The following is a 22,898-nucleotide window of genomic DNA, read 5'->3' as shown; positions in this document are numbered from 1 at the left end:
TCAATTAAAAGTGAGGCCTTTTCATTTAGAGTATGGGAATATATTAACAGAAAAGTGCTGTACAGCTGTACGAAGGAAAGTTTTTCTAAAGTTTTAGCTTTTTTTCAACTTCTTTGTGGTAAAAGGGGAGAGCATTAAATAAAATAACTGTGGCTTTTTGTTTTTAACCTTTAGCCCTTCATTCATAAACCTTCCCTGCACCTGTTTTAACTCTCTAATGCCAAACACATGGCCGTTTTCAATGATAACCACATCACAGAGTTGTTCAAATGTGAGCATCATCAGGCAGTGGTTTGTAGTAGTTTTTTCCCCAATGCTTCTGACATGGATTAAACCATTTGGGAAACTGTCATCACTGAAAAATCTTGGATTCAGACAAGGAAGAGGCAACAAAACAAGGGCAGATCAGTTTTCAGCAGTTCAGAGCAACTGAGAACAGATGGCAGGAATGGTTTATCTTGAGAAATAGGCAAGCTCCCTTTGAACTTCACCTCCACCCATCCTGAATGCCACTCACCCGTAGAGTGAAAAAAGGAGTGAAGTCCTTATTTATGTTTTTCAAAAACACAAAACTGATTATGTTGCTAAAATTTGATTTTGAACCTCTTGTGGAGTAGAAAACAAATCTATTTATATGAATCTACTATTATTTTAGTGGTTGTTGGTAACCCCCAATCAATTTACTTGACATAAAATACTTCATTTTGGAACTACTTTGTGTTTTTTTTAATTGTTTCTTTAATTATTTCTTCTATTCCATATTTTTTCAGTTTCACATTTTTTATTCTTTGCTAGAACATTTTTTATCTTTGTTGTCTTTATTATCTCTCTACAACAGAATTTTTTCCCCCAGTAAGCAAGGTATCTAAACTCAGTACATGCTCAGCAGATCTGAAGCAAGCATATTTTAAGTCACTTAACATTCTGCTTTTCTAATGTTACTAGAATGCAAATAACTTGCAATAAAAAAATTTGTCAAGAGACAAACTTTTATTTATTTATTCTTTTAATCTAAAGGTTATTATAGTATAACCACGAATTCTACTGTAAGAGTATTTACAGGGCTTGTGAAGGTAGTCTCATTATATTCTCTATAGTGCTGCTTACTCGATTGTAGATGAGGCAATTATTGAAGGCTATGTTGGGTGTAACAATTATGTTATGAAGCTTGATATGTGACTTGTGAGACAAGGAAGGGAAGTATGCAGTGTAGTTGTAGCCATGTTGGTTCCAGGATATAAAAGCTACATCGACACTGTGCACCTCACAAAAATGCGTCTCTGCTTCTGCAACTGCGCCGTTATAAGTTACACTGTGTCGCTGCTCTTTATTGCCGGGAGAGAGCTCTCCCGGTGACAAATAAAACCACTTCGGGCGGACGCCAGGAGCACAGCTCCCGCTGACGAAGCGCTATCCACACCAGCACTTTTCGTAGTTAAAACTTTTGTCATTCAGGGGCTGCTGTTTCACACCCCTGAGCAACAAAAGTTTTAATGATGAAAGTACCAGTGTAGACAAAGCCTAAGGGCTTGTCTACATTACCCACAGGATCAATGGGCAGCGATCAATGCAGCGGGGGTCGATTTATCGCGTCTAGTCTAGATGCGATAACTCGATGGCCAAGCGCTCTCCCTTTGACTCCGGTACTCCACCGGAGCGAGAGCTGCAGGCGGAGTTGACGGGGGAGCGTCAGCTGTCGACTTACCGCAGTGAAGACACCACGGTGAGTAGATCTAAGTACGTCGACTTCAGCTACGTTATTCAGTATGTGGCTGAAGTTGCGTAACTTAGATCGATCCCCGCCCCCAGTGTAGACCAGGCCTTAGAGAGACAAGGTGGACGATGTAATATCTTTTATTGGACCAACTTCTGTTGGTGAGAGAGGCAAGCTTTTGATCCACACAAAGGCCTATGGCTGCAGAGGTGTTAATGGGCCACTTTACCTTGAAGGATCCCTTACAATATATGCTAACTACTTATGCTAAACAATCTGTTCCACCTTACAGTTTGCGATGATGCTGGTCGTTCCTTTTTCAGACTGGAGGAAGAGCTCTGTGTAGCTCAAAAGCTTCTCTCTCTCTCACCAACAGAAGTTGGTCCAATAAAAGATATTACCTGATCCACCTTTGTCTCTCTAAGTAAAGAAAAGTTCAGTTTTTACAGTTTGTCATTTGATTATGGTTGTAGTTCTGACATTTCATGTTTTGATCTTGGACTCCTGTGCTAAACTTTTTGTTGTGTGCCGTGCTGGGCTTAAAAAGGACCACGCAGGTGTCTTCCCCACCTACTGTGTTTTGGCTCTGCCTGTGAGATACTGTCAGTTTGTCTGTTCATGTAGGCAGCTTGGCTGGTGGGTGTGGGTGAGTGTGGTGGGGAATACAGAGGTCTGGGGGCTCTGATATCCAGAAATGATGTGGTGATGAGAGGAACTTGTGTTGAGGGCAGTGGGTAATTTTCCTTGGGAGGTATGGAATGTTTGCTGGGTAACTTACCCTGGTTTGCCATGTGGGGTGAATGGTGAGAGAGTTCATGGTGAGGAGAGAGGAGAGCTGAAGAATGGGTGGGTAGTTGTACAGCCATGGAGGATTGGGTGAAGGGGAACTTTTTCCCTGGAAGGGGATTTTAATGGTTAGAAATTGGAGGATGGTGATGGGGGAGAATTTTGTACCTATTGGGGAATGTATTCTGTACAAGAAATGGCCCTTTTTCAACTAAGTGACTATGTGAACTTATTTTTGTAACAATCATCCTCTGATTTCTCCGTTGGCATATGGTAGATCTCACTTGTTGTATCATATGTACAATTGGATTATAAGTAGGGCCCTACCAAATTCACGGTCCATTTTGATCAATTTAATGATCATAGGATTTAAAAAATCGTAAATTTCATGATTTCAACTATTTAAATCTGAAATTTCACCGAGTTGTAATTGTAGGGATCCTAACCCAAAAAGGAGTTGTGTTTGTGTGTGTGTGTGTGTGGGTGTCGCAAGGTTATTGTAGCAGGGGTTGTGGTACTGCTACCTTTACTTCTGCGCCGCTTCTGGCGGTGTTGCTGCCTTCAGAGCTGAGCAGCTGGAAAGTGGTGGCTGCTTCCCGGGAGCCCAGCTCTGAAGGCAGAGCCGCCGCCAGCAGCAGCAGCAGCGCTGATGTAAGGATGGCACAGTATGGTATTGCCACCCTTCTGAGCTTCTGCCTGCAGAGCTGGGCCCTCAGTCAGCAGCTGCCACGCTGCGGCTGTCCAGCTCTGAAGGCAGCAGCGCAGAAGGAAGGATGGCATGGTATGGTATTACCTCCGTGCTGCTGCTGCTCTCCGGCTGCCCAGCTCTGAAGGCAGCACAGAAGTAAGGGGGGTGGCAATATCCCCTAAAATAACCTTGTGACCCCCCTGCAACTCCCTTTTGGATCAAGACCCACAGTTTGGTCTCCCCCATGAAATCTATACAGTATAGGGTAAAAGCTCACAAAAGACCAAAGTTCACAGTCTGTGATGTGTTTCTCATGGCCATGAATTTGTTAGGGCCCTAATTATAAGCTCCTTATTGCAGGGACTTTCTTTGTTTCTCTTCAGAGCCTAGCACATTTTTGGTACTACCGTAATATAAAAAATGATTCATCTGCATCTAGGTATAAAAACCATGCTTCTGTGACATTTTTATAGTTAAATGTCTACAGGTTCTGAGATGTTGAAAATGGAGTAACTCTGTCACCTTGTGGACACTTTGACCTGCATTTTGAGGATTAGCAAATGTAGAGTCCATCCCTCATTCAAGAGGGAGAGAGAAGAAATGGGTTGACAGGTGAGTAGAAATGGAGGGCTACAGAAACTGAGACTCAGATTAAAGAGAACAATGATAAGAAAAATGTGAAGTTAACGAAGCGAGAGAATTATAGAAGAAAAATGAACAAAGCATTTTAGAAAGATGAAAATGATAGAAAAATAATTCAGTGGATATGGACATTGAACAAGAGTGAAGGAAAAAAATGCATCAAGCAGTGGAAGGCTGGCTGGAGGACCGAGATATGGTCTTAAGTCTGGCAGTTTGACTCACCAGACTGGCTTCTCCTTTCATTAGTTTTATGAAGTGGTCAGTGTGAATGAACTTTTTAAAGATTTTGATTCTTCCTCTTAATAGCTTTATTCCATGGGAAAATATTTAAACATACGAATTAGACATTTAATGCATACTTGATTAAGAGCAATTAATAAAAACTAATTTGGTGACAGCATTCTAAAGGATGACTCTTGTAATTAACTTGAGCTTTTAAAAATGTAGAATTAAAATTGCTATGCTTTGGGCTACATCACAGAGTAAACATTTTTCTCTTAATTAAAAATAGATATTTTTGTCATTTTTGCCAAGAATGTTATAAACTCTGTCAGCATTGTTTTCCTGAGCATTATAATAGGGTGTGTGTGTGTGTGTGTGTTTTGTTCATATAGAATAAATGAGCAAAGAATAAAGTTATATAGAATAAAAATAAAACACACAACACACATGCGGAACCTTAAGAGCCTGAAGCCTGGGCGAAAAGGTTTAAGCTGATCTTTGTTGCTGTATTGTTCTTTCCTCATACATGGACATTCAAATTAGGAGAATCATTATGCTGTGACTTACATACACACGTTTTAATCTCTATTATTGAATACTACTGTTTCACCTGTGGGTGGGAAAAGCTTGAGGATTGCAGAAAGTAACATATTCCTGTGTCTCTTCACAGTATCCGCATGACAGGTGCCTCACTCCTGCAGACCTTATGAAATGTACAGGAGTAGGGTGAGTGCCTCAGTCTCTTGATGAGCTTTAGGAATTTGTTGAAGGGGCCCTCTCTAGCCCATTAGAGTGCTCTTCAGGGGCCACCTTCTATGAAAGGTTTAGGAAGCTTGCTTATTCCAGACATACCTAAATTGAATAGTTTGACCCCTGGCTTTCGAATTCATTTTGGTTTTTAATCCAAAATAGCACAAATCCAAAGATTGAGAGGGCTCACTGTGAGGCTCATCCTTTTCCACCAGCACCTGAAAATGGTATGGGTGGAATTGTGATTTCAGGGGTGGGGAATTTTTTGAAGAGCAGGGGATTTGTGGTGGGTTATATTAAATTGCTGTTCTTATGATGTATTTTTTTTAGGACTTGTCTACATGTGGCGTTGTACTGGTTTAAATTAAGACGTTATTTTAAACTCTTAGTTAAACCAGTGAAAAAGGCTGTGTGGACACTTTTATTTCAATTTAAACCAGGCTTCTTTAGGCCATGTCTACACTACAAAATTATGTCAACCTAACTTACGTTGGCATACAGCCACCACAGTTATTAAATTGCTTGCGTGTGTGAACACTTGGCTCCTTGTGTCAGCAGTGCACGTTCTCACCAGGAGTACTTGTATCAATTGTATTGTCAGTTTGGGGTATTGTGGGATGGCTCCTGAAAGCCTGTAACAGTTGACATAAGTGGTGTGTCCACTGACACTGCGTCGACATAATTATATTTACTGTGACTCTACACAAGTGGGAGAGGTGGTGTTACTACATTGGCATAGAGAAGCACTTACATTGGCAGGAGCCAGATTTAAATGAAGACACTTTCACAGCTACCTAGATGCAACTCAGCATACATCGACCTAATCACGTAAAGTAGAGCAACCCTTACGTTTACCTTACATTTAATTAGGACTAAATAATGTACACCAAAATAAAAATGTGTATATAGGGTTTCTACTACTTCAACTAAACTAGTTTATTTTAAATTCATACAAGAGTGTGAGCAGACAAGGCCAAAGTACATAAAAAGTATATGCATGGCTCGGTGCCCTTTTTTAGAATTTCTGACATGCAGAATCAATAAATTATGGACTCCTATTTAGGCATTTAATGCGGCTGATGATCATATGTAGGCTTGTCCAATTCCGCTGAGTCTAGTAAAAAGAGTGGGAGGGAAGGAGTTGTGATGGACCTCACAAAGCCTGTTACGGCTTATGTATAGGTTGGTCTTTATTTTTTCCAATGTGCATTACTTTGCACGTATTAATATTGAATTTCATCTGCCATTTTGTTGCTCGGTCACCCAGTTTTATGAGATCATTTTGTAACTCTTTGCAGTCAGCTTTGGACTTAACCATCTCGAGCAATTTTGTATTGTCTGCAAACTTTGCCACCTCACTGTTTACCCTCTTTTCCAGATCACTGATGAAAATGTTGAACATTGCAGGCCCACGACAAATTCTTGTGTGACTCCACTATTAACCTCTTTCCACTGTAAAAATTGACCATTTATTCCTACCCTTTGTTTCCTATCTTTTAGCCAGTTACTGATGCATGAAAGTATCTTCCCTCTTATCCCATGACTGTTAACTTTGCTTAAGAGCCTTTTGGTGAGGAATCTTCTCAAAAGCTTTCTGAAAGTCCAAGTTCGCTATATCAATTAGATCACCTTTGTCCATATGCTTGCTGACACCCTCAAAGAATTCAGATAGATTAGGGAGGCATGATTTCCCTTTACAAAACCATATCTCTTGTTCATGTGATTTCTGATCCACTAAGTTTCCACAAAACTTTACTTACAAAAGTAGTCCTATTGACTTCAAAGTCACTGAAATCTCATTTTTATGTGCTTTAACCCTTCAGTGTTGATCTTAGTAAAGCCAAAAACTTATTTTAGTATTAGATTGGAATGGCACAGAAATAATAGAGCTACAGGCAATGTACAGCCAGGATGAGAAACATTTTTCCAAACTGACTTTCTAACTTCTATAATTTACTAATATTGATACTGCTGGTAATAGATTTTTAACAATGCTGTATGTGCCACGTAAGTGACATTTACTTTCCAGATCAATATAATTTTTCTATAATAAAAAAAATAGAGTGGAAATTCTGAGATGAATTGTGATTTTCCCTAAAACCTAGTTTGAATAACTATTTTAAATGTTCAAAAGACTATTAGAGAATATGGTATAAGATGAATATTATAGGAATATATTGGCATAACAGCCAAAAATGTTGTATTGCTTGGTAGAAACAAAACAGAGTACAGAGAAAGTAGCACAACATAGCACTAATGAATGCTTATTTAGCAGCCTAAGCTGGTACAATGTATAAAAAAATGTATTCTGAATACATTCTTTCCATTCATTTAGCACAAATAAATTGTTTGGTTTCACTTTTAAAAAAAAGAAATTGCAATATAATGGTCAAAATGTGGAAACTGTGAAAAATGAATGTAGTGACAATAGTTGGATGTTTTAGTAGATACCGATATGGATGAAATGGAACAAAGACTCAGAGATGGATGGAATACACATTAGAAAACAATGAAAAGCAAATTTGTGGGTTTCAGTTGTATGTATATTTGGTGCATAGAAACTGGGTTATTATAGTTTTTCTAATTTCTGCTACATCGATGAATCATTGGGATTTCTGTTGCTTAATTAGTGTTTGGGGTGACAGATGAACTGTCAAATAACTTGATTTAGGCAGAGGGATAATTGTCTGCTTACTCCTCTACTCACTATGGCTTTGATCCTGCAGGGGGCTGAGCACACACAAATGCTACTCACTTCAATGGGAGTTGAGGGAACTCAGGACTTGGCAGAATTGAATACAATAGGAACTTTCACTTAGGCCCTGATCCTGCAATCTGGACTGATTTTTCCCTCTGTCACCCTTTGAAGCCAATAAAATTCTGTGTGGGCACAAGATTCCACCTGCATGATCAACTTTCAGGATTGGAACCTTAAGCACTAAAGAGGATGCAATTTGTTGCATTTTAGAACTCTATTTTTTTTTCTGTTTATCAAGATTTGCTACTGTATGTGAACTTTGACCGTTAAACATTTCAGGCTTTTTGGCACTTACTGATCCTCAAGTGTCTTCGCTACAAGTGGCAGAGAATGTTCATGATGTATAAGAAGTAGGACAGTTGTCACTCCAAATAAAACTATTGAATGTTCTTTTACTGCAGCATTTAAGAATTTCTTAAAATATTTAATATGATGTGCTGTTGTGAATACAATTATTTTAAATGACTAAATTTGATCAGGGACAAAACTAATCATTGACTTCAAAAAAATGTCCCTTAAAGTGGAAATCTGACAATATTAAAAATTAAAACAAAAACTTTAGATGGCATTTTCTTTTTTGAAAGACATGAAACAGCTCTCCATGTAAATTATGAAGCGACAATGGCTCTAAATTTTTAATTAATTTATAAGTACAAAAAAGATGTAAAATCCCTTTGGCATTGGTTTGGAGAAATATACTAGATACTTTCTTGTTTGGGAAAATAATGGCAGATTGAAAACATCAACTTTAGAGCAAACATTTTTATTTTGGGACATTTAAAAATCATGTCTGGTTAATTCATAATTTGAGTGGCTATCACATTGCGTATTGTATAAACATGTCCTTTACAAAAATTTTAAAAATGAAAAACATCCATATGCTGCCATATAAATAATGAATATATGAGGCCCTTACTTTTTGAATTGACAATGAAAATTTTAAACCTTCCAAAATTTTCCTAGTGAAATTTTAATTTTCTTCTTTTAATTTCCTGGTGAAAACTATAAATTATTAAAATGCAATTATATGGAAAAGGAGTTGCATACCAAGCAGCTCTTTTTATTGTGATTTTGGAATGTAGTTAAAATTGCTTAATAGCAGTTTTATTTTTGCTGAGGTATGGCACCAGTCTTGCAAAAACTGACACATATACTTAACTTGATGAGTTGTCCCATCCATGTAGGTAGAACCAGTGGTTCTCAACATGTGGCCTGTGGGCCACTTGCGGCCCAGTCAGCACACAGCTGCGGCCCATGTGACATCCTCAGGACCATACAGGTAGTATTGGATGTGGCCCACAATGGTAAATAGGTTGAGAACCACTGAGGTAGACCCGTTAGATCTGTGAAGCTTTTCTGTCTGTGCAGATAGAATTGTAGGGTTAAGCCCAAAACTAGATAGCTATGATTTCAAAATGACAATTGCCAAAAATTATTTCTATAACAGAAATATGTATTTTAAGTAATTTAATTTTAATATCTTCCTATATCTAACGTTATAGTACCATGTGAGTTCTGTCAGTAAATGAAATAATGTGTAGAGGTTTTTTTAATTGTACTGATACTTTCTGATATCACTTGAAAAACATCAAGATTCTGTGGCCTGCGTAGTGCAGGAGGTCGGATTAGATGATCATAATGGTCCCTTCTGACCTTAGTATCTATGATTCTATAAGAAAAATGCCCCAGGTTAATGCAAATTCCAGATGGAAAAGCTGCTTTTATTGTGCATTATATTCTATTAGGAAGAATATTATTTATGGCTACCTTTAATTTGTAGAATGTGTTTGAAAATCTGATAGTTTTATAAATTTAAAACAAGTAGAAATATAGGCAAAAAAAATCTGTGCTCTCTAAAAGAATCATTTTTGGAAAATTCAAAAATTTACAACAATGGAGAAGCACAGTACCCTCAACACAGGAAAAAAATTAGTTTTGCATATAGCAAAAAACAATCTATATGCTAAACTCAGATGGCTTGTTTGTTTATATAGAAACACAGATTCATCAAATGGAATGAGTCAAACCTCTGAGAGGTGCACCAGTAGGTTAGTGATTAGATACTCTGTGGGCCCAGGAGGAAAAGATATGGTATGATTTGGCTTGATCAGCCTGTTACACAAAGTCAAGGACTTCTCCTTAAGTCTTTAGCTGTGAAGGAAACCTGACTTTCCAACAGAGTATCAACTTTGTCAAGGATACCTTCATCTTGTTCCTTGATAAATTATTTGCAGAGTAGTTTGGTGTGGCAATGTAAGCTTTACTGTAGTCATTCATTCCACTGCTGGTGCAGCTTAGACATACTCCTTTTCTTTTTGCCGTTACAGACTAACACGGCTGCTACTCTGAAACCTTAGACATACTGTAGTTTTTAACCTCACAGGAATTTTAACATGATATTATATGTAAAATCATCTACATTGAAGCAGCCCCCCTCTTTAAATCTTGAGATTGTCTCCTGTTATCCTTCAGACAGCTTTATCCTAAATAGTTTAGGCAAAGGATACAGGCTGTGGACCTTCTTACAGCTCTTGCAGAGAGTAGCTTTTTTTTTGCTTAAGGCCTAAAGATCAGTCAGCTGTCATGTACAAAGCACCCTTAGAGCGCCATGCTGGAGTTGCAAAGAAGTCAGCTCCACTGCACTTTAAGCTAAGGTCTGTGCTGTGGTCATGGTTGAGATTTTGTTCTTGACATACACGAGTCTCACTTTCACTGCAGTTCTTTGTGTTGCAGGAAATTTTTCTGTTAATATGTCTTGCCTCTTTTAGGCTTCAGGATGTTTCAGGTCTTGTATTTCTATTGGAAAGAATACAGTCAGAGTGATAAATAAACTTATGCCAAAAAAGGAGGTATTTTGTTAGAAGGGGAAAAAGTGTATGCCACACCAAAATAATCCCCTATCCCCCTTTTTCCCCCATAAAGACCATTAATGTGTATTTTCTGCTTGAAATCCCTTTAGGTTTAAGTGGCAGTACTGCGCTACAAAATCCTTTACTTACCAGTGAAAAAGGATGGTCTTAGCTCTTGCTTTATATAAAAAACATTTTATCTATCTATATCCTTCCTTTTAAGTCATTATTCATGTATATATTATCTCACAGACACACATACTGGGTTATAAGAAAGGATATGTGATTAATTTGAAAATGAGGAACTTTATTCTGCTATTCTCATGTATTTTATGAGTGCATAGTTATGGAAGCAGAGTAGATAACTATTTTGTAATGTCAACAGTTCAGTACTAAGAATTTAAGAGAAATTCATGCATCAATAAACTATACTCTAATTGTATAAATTACGGATAAATAAACCAGTATAAATAAAGGTTTTATCAGTTTCCTTTTTCTGCCAGTGGCTTTCTGTGTGACTTTTGGCAGGTCAGTCATTCTGTCCTGCCTCAGTTTATTTTTGGGAATAAAATGAGGACAATTATCCTTACTCATCTTCGTTGTTTAAAAATAAGGGAGTGGGGTACAAACTTATTTTATAAATATAAAATTAAACAAAAAAATAATAAAACCTTGAAAATGTGAAAGTGTTTCCGAATGGGCAGACAGTAGTTTAATAAATATATAATACACCTAATAATACTTGATAATTGGGTGCAAAAAAAGTTTGACCTTTTGTTGCTGGCATCAGTTCATGTTTAAACCAATTTTGCCATATATGTTTGTTACACACAGTCATAATAGCTAAGGAGAGTAGGTAATGAATTGCCGCAGAAAATGTATTATAATTGAATTTCCCCATAGGATATTACAACCTCTGGACATTCTTCCCTACAGGCTCTGTAGGAAACAGATTCTTGTTTACTTCCTTCACTGTACTGTGTCTTCTATGAGATACATGCACAAGTTTAAAGTTCTTAGGATGAAATCATGTCCCCACTGAAATCAACAGGAGTTTTGCTGTTGACTTCAGTGGCGCTAGGATTTCAGCCCTAGTTTTCTTAATATATGGTAATTGTTCCTTTCTTTCCATTTCATGAACACAAAAAGATGAGGTGGGCAGCAGCATAGATTTTGAGATTGGTGGGGCATCAGTCTTCCACAAGAAGCGAAAAATGGAATGTAATAACTACTGTACATGATATTAAACTGTTCGGAGGCATAATTTTAAAAGTGTGAAAATAGTATCTAATACTAAATAATGGAGACTTCCAATCGTCTATAACTTAAAAAGATAAAATCTGTTGTTCAAGAGAACCAAGTGCAGTGCAGTACTTCTACAGTGATTCAGCACTTCAGTTATCCAGATGAAACACTATATGTGCAAAGAATTATTGTTTATTATTACTTAACCCCATGTATTAAGAGTTGAGTAAATGGCATTCAGTAGGAAGTTTACTAATTACATGGTAAAGAATTAAGTTTTGTTATGTTTCTTTTTATATGATTATTAATCATTGTGGATTAATAATTCCTTTTTTGTCTTGGTGTTATGCAGGTGTTGAAAATTTTGTCTTGAGAAAAAAATAAGTTGCCCTACTTTATTTGTTCTAACTTTGAAGTTAGAATTTACAGTTTACCCCTCACCCCACCCATCCCCACACACACACTCACTGAAAAAAATCTGGCAAGTGAACATAGAGGTTTTGGCAAATATCCCAAAAACACTGATGTACATTAAACCTTCAAGATGCCACCTCTGGCCTGAAGGTGATTAGTCCAGTGACGACAAGCAAACTGTGATCAATAGGAGTTCAAAGTGTCTCTGATCCCCAGGCACAAAATAACATGGCTGATCTGCACAGTGATATGTTTATATATCGGATAATTAAACAGATATAACAGATTGTACTACTTCTGCAAATTCATGTGAAAAAAAAATAGTGGCAGGATAAATGCTGGGATTGTGACGTGAAAAATTTGGGAAGCACCTAGATAACTGATACTTATGGCAGTAATAGGATGGCCACTAAGAGGTTTACATTATGAACTGCATTACTTCAGATTTCTGAAACTGCCTTTCTGAAAATGGAGAGACAAGGTGGGTGAGGTAACATCTTTTATTGGACCAGCTTCTGTTGGTAAGAGACACCAGCTTTCAAGCTTACACATAACTCCTACATTTCTGAAAATGCTTTACGGTGGTGTGATGACATAATTGTTTGCTGTTGATGAGTTTTTGAAAATAGGAAGAAAGGAAAGTCTGCCTAGGCACTTAAAAGCTGTTCTGTTGGTATCACCCTCCATGGCTTTAAATAACAGGGGCAGCACAGATGTTTGACATCAGTAATGTTTACATGGCCTTAGGGTTTAATTGCTTCATAGTCTCTGTGAGGAGAATAAACAATGACAGAAACCCAAAGGAATGATACTCAGGCTATGGCAATGGATAAATTTCACACTTCATTGCAAACTTTTCAGCTATGGATAAATATCTACTCAAAAATTAAGTTATTTTTCTATCTCAGGGATAGTGCATCATGTACTTTCTGTTCTAAGCTATCTCTTAATTAGGAATAAGGAGATGAATTCATAAGTAAGCTGTTAGTGTACATGGACATCAGTACATAAACCAACAATTGCTTTTCTGATGAAGATGAATGCACTGAGGTCTAAATTATTTTCATCTGCTTTCTTTCTGAAACACATGAAAGGGTTACCATGACATTGTTTGTATAATATTTTGTGTTTGCAATATATATTAAACCTATAAAGTATAACACAATTTAAGACACAGAAACTGATGGTAGATGAGAGGAGCTGGCACGGAAATACAGTCAGCTATCACCAGGAAGTTAAGTTTAATTTAGTGATAGGAGATGAACATGCTAGTAAGTAAACGTTGCAGTTAACTTGACTCATTTAAGCACATTTTAAATTTCAGAGATATTCCTTTCTTTAAGTAGATAAGAGTATTTGAAATTTAGGGGAAAAGCCTCTTCTCTTGCTCCCACCTGCCTCATGCACGCTTAGGCCAGGGACCCAAGACACTGGGATGCAAGCTGCAGGGAAGGTTCAGGTCCTGGCCCTGCATAGCAGAGACTCATGGCCAGGACTGCAAAGAGGAGGATGAGCCCTGTCCAGAAGGTGTCTCTGAACAGTTCCTTACCATGGATGCACCTTGGAGACTAACAAATTTATTTGAGCATAAGCTTTCGTGAGCTACAGCTCACTTCATCGGATGCATCCAATGAAGTGAGCTGTAGCTCACGAAAGCTTATGCTCAAATAAATTTGTTTAGTCTCCAAGGTGCCACAAGTACTCCTTTTCTTTTTGCGGATGCAGACTAACACAGCTGCTACTCTGAAACTTACCATGGATGGTTCCACATTCCTGGCTGGTGAGTGAAACAGCAGGGCCGTGACAGCAGAGCTGCAGAGGGCTTCCTGTGTGGTTGTGGGGCTGGTGACAACCAACCTCTGCAGGTGCAAGGTGTGGGGAGGTCTGAGCACAGACCCTGCTGCTGAACAGCTTGTTCTCATGGACCGAGTCATTCAGCAGCGGGTTCGTCTCCCTGTACCCAGGGACTCCTCCTACTCTCTGTAGTCCTGGCCAGAGGTGTCTGCTCTGCCTCCCCGGGGTCTCAGCCTTCCCTGCAGTTTGCGCCTGCTGGAATCGGGTGTTACTGGCCCTGTGGCAACACAGGGAGCCCTCTGCAGCTCTGCTCTCATTTTCCCTCTCCCTCATTGCTATGACTGCAGGGCTAGTGACACCCAATCCCTCAGGTGCAAGGTGTGGGGGAGGCTGCATGACACCTGTTACCAATTGATTTTTTCTCTGGTTGATTTCAATGTTGTGGCAAAATAGAGGTTTGCCAACAAATATAAATTGAATCCTGCCAAACCTATCTATATGACTGACCTGTATGCCATTATGCCAATCTTTGTGTCATCCTTAAATTTTATATTTACCAAATCGTTGATAAAAGTGTGTCAGGGGTAAAAGTTCATCCCTGCTTTAAGGCTTGCCCCAGGCATATACACAATTTAAAATCCTATTCAAGCCCTTAGAATAGGACATACGAAGGACTTAAGTGGTGTATAGTCTTTGTACTGGCCCACTGTGCAGCTCTATGTAAGTGAAAAGCTGGCAGTAATTCTAAAATTTTAATATTTTTACTGAGATTTTTACTGAGATATGTTTATCACATTAAACAGTTGAGTTAATGGTTTCAAAATGGCTGTGGAAGATAAGACAGCTGTACTTATGCCTCATGGACATAGAACTGAATATCAAACTCATAATCTTAAATATTATTACCACAATTTTTCCAACAAGTCAGTATGAATGCAGGATTAGTCTCACTTCAAAGATAAACTTAAAAATAAAACCACCCTTCCCTGACAAAATAAAATCTTGATACTCCTAATTATTAAAATATATTGCACCTTAAAAACTTGGTAATTGAATATTTGAAACATAGGTTCCCTATTTTACTTTTGTGTCTGATGTGGAGTTCCCCAGTATCGGGTGACGACATCACACATGTTGTCAGCAGAGCAGGCAAGTCAGAAAAACACTGGAATTTTAAAAAGCACCTAATGAAGTCAGGCACCCTTCTGCCAATGCGAGTTGGGCATCTAATTTTTGAAAATTCCACCTTCTCTGCACTGTTTGGCTAATGTTGTAAATGAAATGGAGAAAGCTGAGTATTTGGGACTTGTCAGGGAAGAATAGTTTAACCATTTTGTCTAAAATGGAAAAGGATTTGGAAACTTTAGTCTACCTAAGGTAATTTAAGTGTTTCTATAAAAAGAAAAGGAGTACTTGTGGCACGTTAGAGATGAACACATTTATTAGAGCATAAGCTTTCGTGAGCTACAGCTCACTTCATCGGATACATACAGTGGAAAATATAGTGGGGAGATTTTATATACACAGAGAACATGAAACAATGGGTGTTACCATACAGACTGTAACAAGAGTGATCAGGAAAGGTGAGCTATTACCAGCAGGAGAGCGTGGGGTCGGGGGGGGGGAACCTTTTGTAGTGATAATCAAGGTGGGCCATTTCCAGCACTTTACAAGAACAGTAGGAGGGGAAGTAGTTTTACTTTGTGTAATGACGCATCCACTCCCAGTCTTTATTGAAGCCTAAGTTAATTGTATCCAGTTTGCAAATTAATTCCAATTCAGCAGTCTCTCGTTGGAGTCTGTTGAAGAATTGCCACTTTTAGGTCTGTAATTGAGTGACCAAAGAAATTGAAGTGTTCTCCGACTGGTTTTTGAATGTTATAATTCTTGACGTCTGATTTGTGTCCATTTATTCTTTTATGTAGAGACTGTCCAGTTTGGCCACTGTACATGGCAGAGGGGCATTGTTGGCACATGATGGCATATATCACATTGGTAGATGTGCAGGTGAATGTGTGGCTGATGTGATTAGGCCCTATGATGGTGTCCCCTGAATAGATATATGGACACAGTTGGCAACGGGCTTTGTTGCAAAGATAGGTTCCTGGGTCAGTGGTTCTGTTGTGTGGTGTGTGGTTGCTGGTGAGTATTTGCTTCAGGTTGGGGGGCTGTCTGTAAGCAAGGACTGGCCTGTCTCCCAAGATCTGTGAGAGTGATGGGTCGTCCTTCAGGATAGGTTGTAGATCCTTGATGATGCGTTGGAGAGGTTTTAGTTGGGGGCTGAAGGTGATTGGCTAGTGGCGTTCTGTTATTTTCTTTGTTGGGCCTGTCCTGTCGTAGGTAACTTCTGGGTACTCTTCTGGCTCTGTCAATCTGTTTCTTCACTTCAGCAGGTGGGTATTGTAGTTATAAGAATACTTGATAGACATCTTGTAGGTGTTTGTCTCTGTCTGAGGGGTTGGAGCATTTGCGGTTGTGTTGTAGAACTTTGCTGTAGACAGTGGATCATGTGGTGTGGTCTGGATGAAAGCAGGAGGCATGTAGGTAAGTATAGCGGTCAGTAGGTTTCCGGTATAGGATGGTGTTCGTGTGACCATCGCTTATTAGCACCGTAGTGTCCAGGAAGTGGATCTCTTGTGTGGTCTGGTCCAGGCTGAGGTTGATGGTGGGATGGAAATTGTTGAAATCGTGGTGGAATTTCTCAAGGGCTTCTTTTCCATGGGTCCAGATGATGATGATGTCATCAATGTAGTGCAAGTAGAGTAGAGGCATTAGAGGACGGGAGCTGAGGAAGCATTCTAAGTCAGCCATAAAAATGTTGGCATACTATGGGGCCATGCGGGTACCCATAGCAGTGCTGCTGATTTGAAGGTATACATTGTCCCCAAATGTGAAATAGTTATGGGTGAGGACAAAGTCACAAAGTTCAGCCACCAGGTTTGCTGTGACATTATCGGGGATACTGTTCCTGATGGCTTGTAGTCCATCTGTGTGTGAAATGTTGGTGTAGAGGGCTTCTACATCCATAGTGGTCAGGATGGTGTTTTCAGGAAGTTCACCGATGGATTGTAGTTTCCTCAGAAAGTCAGTGGTGTCTTGAAGATAGCTGGGAGTGTTGGTAGCGTAGGGCCTGAGGAGGGAGCCTACATAGCCAGATAATCCTGCTGTCAGGGTGCCAGTGCCTGAGATGATGGGGCGTCCAGGATTTCCAGGTTTATGGATCTTGGGTAGCAGATAGCATACCCCAGGTTGGGGTTCCAGGGGTGTGTCTGTGCAGATTTGTTCTTGTGCTTTTTCAGGGAGTTTCTTGAGCAGATGGTGTAGTTTCTTTTGGTAACCCTCAGTGGGATCAGAGGGTAATGGCTTGTAGAAAGTGGTGTTGGAGAGCTGCCGAGCAGCCTCTTGTTCATATTCCGACCTATTCATGATGACGACAGCACCTCCTTTGTCAGCCTTTTTGATTATGATGTCAGAGTTGTCTCTGAGGCTGTGGATGGCATTGTGTTCTGCACGGCTGAGGTTATGGGGCAAGTGATGTTGCTTTTCCACAATTTCAGCCCGTGCATGTCGGCGGAAGCACTCTGTGTAGAAGTCCAGTCTGTTGTTTCCACCTTCAGGAGAAGTCCACCCAGATCCTTCTTTTTGTAGGGTTGGTAGGAAGGTCTCTGTGGGTTAGTATGTTGTTCAGAGGTGTGCTGGAAATATTCTTTGAGTCGGAGATGTTGAAAATAGGATTCTAGGTCACCACAGAACTGTATCGTGTTCGTGGGGGTGAAGGGGCAGAAGGAGAGGCCCTGAGATAGGACAGATTCTTCTGCTGGGCTAAGGGTATAGTTCAATAGATTAACAATATTGCTGGGAGGGTTAAGGGAACAACTGTTGTGGCCCCTTGTGGCATGTAGTAGTTTAGGTAGTTTAGTGTCCTTTTTCTTTTGTAGAGAAGCAAAGTGTGTGTTGTAAATGACTTGTCTAGTTTTTGTAAAGTTCAGCCATGAGGAAGTTTGTGTGGAAGGTTGGTTTTTTTATGAGAGTATCTAGTTTTGAGAGCTCATTCTTAATCTTTCCTTGTTTGCTTTAGAGGATGTTGATCAGGTGGTTCCGCATTTTCTTTGATAGTGTGTGGCACAAGCTGTCAGCATAGTGTTTCTGTCCTTGAGTAATGAGCCTTCTCTCTCTTATTTTGAGCAAGCATTTTCAGAGTTTTTCATACCATATATCTGGATACATTCTTCACTAGTCCTCTCCAGATGAAGTTTAGAATCCTTTTCTGCAAAGAAGTGCCAGGTCCTTTTATACTTGAAAGGAAACTCCGCTGGAATTCATACATTGAGCTACAATGCACTCTTGCTAATTGGAGAAAACTGGCTGCCAGTGAGAGGGCATATTTAACATACATGTGGTACAAGTGCATATTATGAAATGTCTAGCATTTGATTATCTTGAGAATACAAGAGTCTGTGATACTTGGAAAATGAGGGGAATAGATTTCCTTTCCTTTGGATTAGATATCAGTCCACCCATCTGTGTTGAAAAGAGTTGGATCTGCTGGCAAAAGACTTGGAGATGTTTTCTGGCATAGTAGCTTATATAGGACTGCAGACCTATTTTGGGCTTTGGGTTAAATGTCCTGCTTAGGCATAGTACAGTTAGATGTATTGGTACTTAAATGTGGAGAGTCCTTGATGGAAGGGCTTACTGCCCTTGCCTCTCCTACTTTCAACTGTTGACAGGATCTATTGCCCATAGGGTTTTCTTGTTAAGTTCAGTGCAGTAAAGTTGTGATCTTTTGGCATGTGGATGTTTAAAAATATCTATATTGATATAGCTATGTGTTATAGTGAACTGATAGCAATGTGTTTGTATTAAACATGTATGTTTGTATACGTAAAATAAATTAGATCAATTCTTGAAATACTGTGTTTATATAAACCAAAGAAAATACAGAAAAATAAATTTAATGAATAATGAATTTGATTCTTTGTCACGGGGTGCTCCACTCGCTGCCAATATGGTGCCTCCTCCTGATCACTCTGGGATTAGCTCTTGAGGCCAGTGCCCCATCTGCAGTTTGCACGCCATCACTCTGGTCTGCAGCTCCTCTCACTCCAGGACCTGCAGCATCTTCTTTGTCACTTAGCCCTTTGGCTTGGTCACTCAGTGTTCCCATTCTGGGATCTGTCCATCAACAGTCCTAGGCAGTCTTCCCATTCACTGCCCCAGTGCCACTCCCTCAGTGGCTGGTGGGGAAACTTGGGCCTGCCCTCTGCTCCAGGTTCCTGTCCAGGGACCTTCAGCTCAACAGTTCTGGGCTTCCTTTCTCTGCCCTCAATGCTCCTTCCCTGGACTGCTTTCTACGCTCTGGTTCCCCTTCTGTGTCTGGTTGTACCAGCTCCAAGAACCCTCTCCCCAGGGAGTGACTGCCTTTTCTCAGCAGCTGACCCAGTCTGTAGCTACCTTCCTGGCTTTATAGGTCCCACCTGTTGCTGCACAGATGAGCTTGTTCCTAATTAGCTGCCTCCAGCCAAAAGACTCCCTGTTTAAAGCCTAATTAGCTGATTGGGCACACCTGGCCCAATTCTGCTCTTGAAGGCTCGTGTGGGATCTCAATCATATTCTTGTATATAATACAGTTTATCCATCATGTCTTAGTGAAACACAAGAGGCCAGATCTTTGGTCCAGCCAAGCTGTGCAGGAGCTGAGGGTGGAGGGAAGGTGGCTGGGATCCTGTATTCAGCTGTCTGAGGAGAGTGGTGGCAATTCACCATCTCTTAGAACAGCTTAAATGTTGGTCTAAGGCGTGCTAGTGGGAACAGTCCAGTAGAGAACATTCTGCTGGCCAGCCATTGTCACCCATACCCCATCCTGATGTGTCACTTATGAACAAAGGAGGTTGTAGGGTTGATTATGCTGGGGGAAGCTTTCTGGCTGCATCACTCCCTGAGCAGCAGAAGTAACTAGTTTTAAGTGGGAGAGCTATAGTATGGTCCAAAGTATCATTGGTCATTTTAGAAAGATTTTTGGTAAAGAGCTATGATATATGGAGATACATTTTTATTATGGCCTTTGAGAAGCATTGTCAGAATTGTATGAGAGATTTAAATTATCATGTTGTCGTCTTACGTGAACAACTTGGCCTGTTTACAATGAACAGCAATATCATTGGTATGTTACATGCAAGCTTTTAAATAAACTATAATAAACAAATAAAAAGGCAAAAACAAGATATTTCCAGCTTGCTGATTTTCCAGCAATAATCTTAATGATTTTGTAAGTAAAAGAATCTTTAAAAAAGGAAGTGTGTACGGAATATAAGATCTGTGAATAATAGAAACCTACAAAAATAAACATGAGTGAGAGATGAAGGAAATCCGTTGTATAAATTGGAGAAACACCTGCCTAATAAATACGAGCTTTTAGCATGATTTATGTGTATTATCACAAATATTAAAACTTTCTTTTCACACTGTTTTGTTTAAAAATATAATTTTAGCTTTTTGGACAGTGATTGTCGTTTCTTTCACCAGCTAAAATCTTCTACAATTTTTTTAAACAGTGGGTGCAGATTGAAACTGTTAATGTTTGTATGAAATAAATGGTATGAAAACACTTAAAAAACTGTACCTGAATTTTTTTGTATCGTTTATCGAGTAGCAAACCCTCTGCCCCCCAAGCAAAAGACTAGTTTTCTAATTATGGAAAGTAAATAATCACTGAAGGGCCTTAATATAATTTTATTCTGAAAGTCAATTAATAACTATGAGATACTTTTTCCTTTAAAGCTGGAAATGAAAACAAAAATAATGGAAGCTAAATTTCATGAAGAAAAGCTTAAATTACAGCAGAAGCATGATGCTGATGTTCAGAAGGTAAGAAATGTTTGGATGTTACTTCTGAGGGATGTAGAGTTCATGAATCTGTATACTATCGAATATGCTCCTAATAATAAATAATTCAGAGCTGAATTTAATTTCTTTAGCTTTTTCAGATTAACATTCATTTTCCTTTAAAATAAGATTTTGTTGTTTGTTGCAGTTTGCAAAAATTGATTTGAAAGGGAGATCTCCAATACTGGTATGAACTTGGAAAAGGAAAATGTCTCTGTGAAAAGTTATTGTATGTGCTATGTGATGATACTGCAAATATGGGGGTTTGAAGAACATTTTTTTGCTTCACAACCCAGCAACTTTTGCGGCTTCATCTGATAGTGAAGCTGGAAACCCTATGATTTTATCATTAACCAAGACCGCCTTCGGATTATTGTTCTGGAAGCTCCAGCTTTAACTCTAGCATTGTGTTTGTAAATTTGTATCCCTTGGCTTTTATTGGTTTTAGTGTAAAGTTCAGTGTCCCTTGAACATTTTCTTTTCGTTTTAATTGTTTAAATGAGTCTCCCAAATGCATTTGTTTATCCGCACGGTAACCGGACCTTGGTTTCCCTGTTTTATTTTTGACGCTGTGCTTGAAAAAGTAGGCTGGTTTAATAAGAAGAGTGGCAACCTGTTGAACACGCTCACACTTCAGCTCACCCTTAATTCATCAAACTTTTGTTTTACTTTTGATTCTGCACCGCAATAAACTGTCACCTAATAATGGTGACTTTGCGCTATGTAGGGTTTCTTCTGACTGTGTTGCAAAGCATCACTTTGCAAATGATTTAAAAAGACTGTCATCGCCTCTATTGTTTATCTCAGTATCGTGCTTTTTATACATAAGGTCACAGCCTCTGAGATACTCAGTGCTTCTTCCAAGGTGCTGATCGCCCTTAATTTCCAAGGAGTTAATGGGAGTTGAGAGCTCAGTACCTCACAGGATGAGATTCGTGGGGCCTTATCCAAATTTAGGCTTAGCATTACTGAGTGTCTCAGTTTTGTTTTTCAAAACTGAGTCACAGGCTTGGAGGAAGTCAGTTGACACAACACTATGACACATCAAAGACTCCCATAAAGGATGTTAATATTTGGTCAGGTGCATATTTGACTCATCTGTTCTGAAAGCTTGTAAGTGTAACCAGCTAGTGAAGATGAGAGTCTAAAGGAAACAGCTTTGTAAGAATAAGGAATAGTTGAGATGCTTTCTCATCTCCTTAGTTGTTGTTTTTTTCAAACTGCTGTCAAGGTTCCATCTTTTGAAGTTGTTTTATCATGTTGGATATGTTTCAGAAGAAGTTCAATAGTGTTGCATTAATTCTTTAATCACAAGATTATTTAATGTAGGAGAGAGTAACATTCTGTTTTGGGGTGGCAATGTTCTGCTTGATGTGAGGTTTTTAGGATTACTATAAAATGTTTTAACGTTAACTGAAACATAAATGTTAAGTTTAACGTTCAGTTTATAATATTCATTAAAATAGTGTCTTAAACTGCATCCAGAAGCATGAGAACTTACATAAATATACATCTTTTTATTTTAATATTCAGATTAGACAGTACTATAAATTTAGTTTGCCTGTACAATTTCAATGATAAGTATATTTTTATAAATACAGAGGTGTTTGTATTTTTATAAATACAAATACCTATATAGGATTGTCTTTTGCTGTCAACATATCAAGACAACTAAAGTTTAAATCTTTTTTATGAGAATGTGGAAAGAAAAAAAGAGTAAAATTTTTTTTAAAAATAGTCTTGATGGTTTAAGGAAAGGAAGGAAGTCCAGATGAGAGGCTTCCATATCCCTACATATCTGTTGCTTTCCTTCTGTGGCTTGCCTCCAACAGTAGTGCTCTCTTGGGATGGCCAGATTCATTCAGTGGAGGCAGGGAAGAAGGTTGAGATATCAGTGCAAGGAGTAAAGATCAGCAAAGGTGGGACTGAGAAAGCAAATTATGCTAATGAGTCTGATAGGATCAAAGTACTTGACTGGACAGAGAGAACTGGTGATTTTCTGAAGGATCAGAGTATAGAGATATAATGTTTATGTATAACCAAATACTGGTTATGGACAATGAAGATAGACAAAAAGTTGTCTTTGCCTTTGGATTGTAGATTCCAGTGTACATAGAACACCATAGTAAATCTCCATTAGAGCGTACTGTC

General features: G+C 38.9%; 1 protein-coding gene across 9 annotated transcripts in view; it reads left to right on the top strand.

Annotated features, from left to right (window-relative positions):
• The window catches only part of CEP112 (centrosomal protein 112), a 357,419-nt gene that overhangs the window by 47,073 nt on the left and 287,448 nt on the right, over window positions 1–22,898 (top strand). For 6 of the 9 annotated variants that reach the window (XR_012154913.1, XM_073311620.1, XM_073311621.1 and 3 more), the window contains one exon: window positions 20,643–20,729. The exons of the other annotated variants lie outside the window; for them this stretch is intronic. Coding sequence is in view for 5 of the 6 variants with exons in the window: in XM_073311620.1 (XP_073167721.1) it covers window positions 20,643–20,729 (87 nt within the window). In the remaining variant the exon portion in view is untranslated. The remainder of the gene's footprint in view (window positions 1–20,642; window positions 20,730–22,898) is intronic. 9 annotated transcript variants of the gene reach the window in all.

Source organism: Lepidochelys kempii, chromosome 14 (genome assembly GCF_965140265.1).
Source record: "Lepidochelys kempii isolate rLepKem1 chromosome 14, rLepKem1.hap2, whole genome shotgun sequence".
Lineage (NCBI taxonomy): Eukaryota > Metazoa > Chordata > Testudines > Cheloniidae > Lepidochelys > Lepidochelys kempii.
Note: the sequence above shows the minus strand (reverse complement) of the source record. Positions and strands in the feature narration are given on the sequence as shown.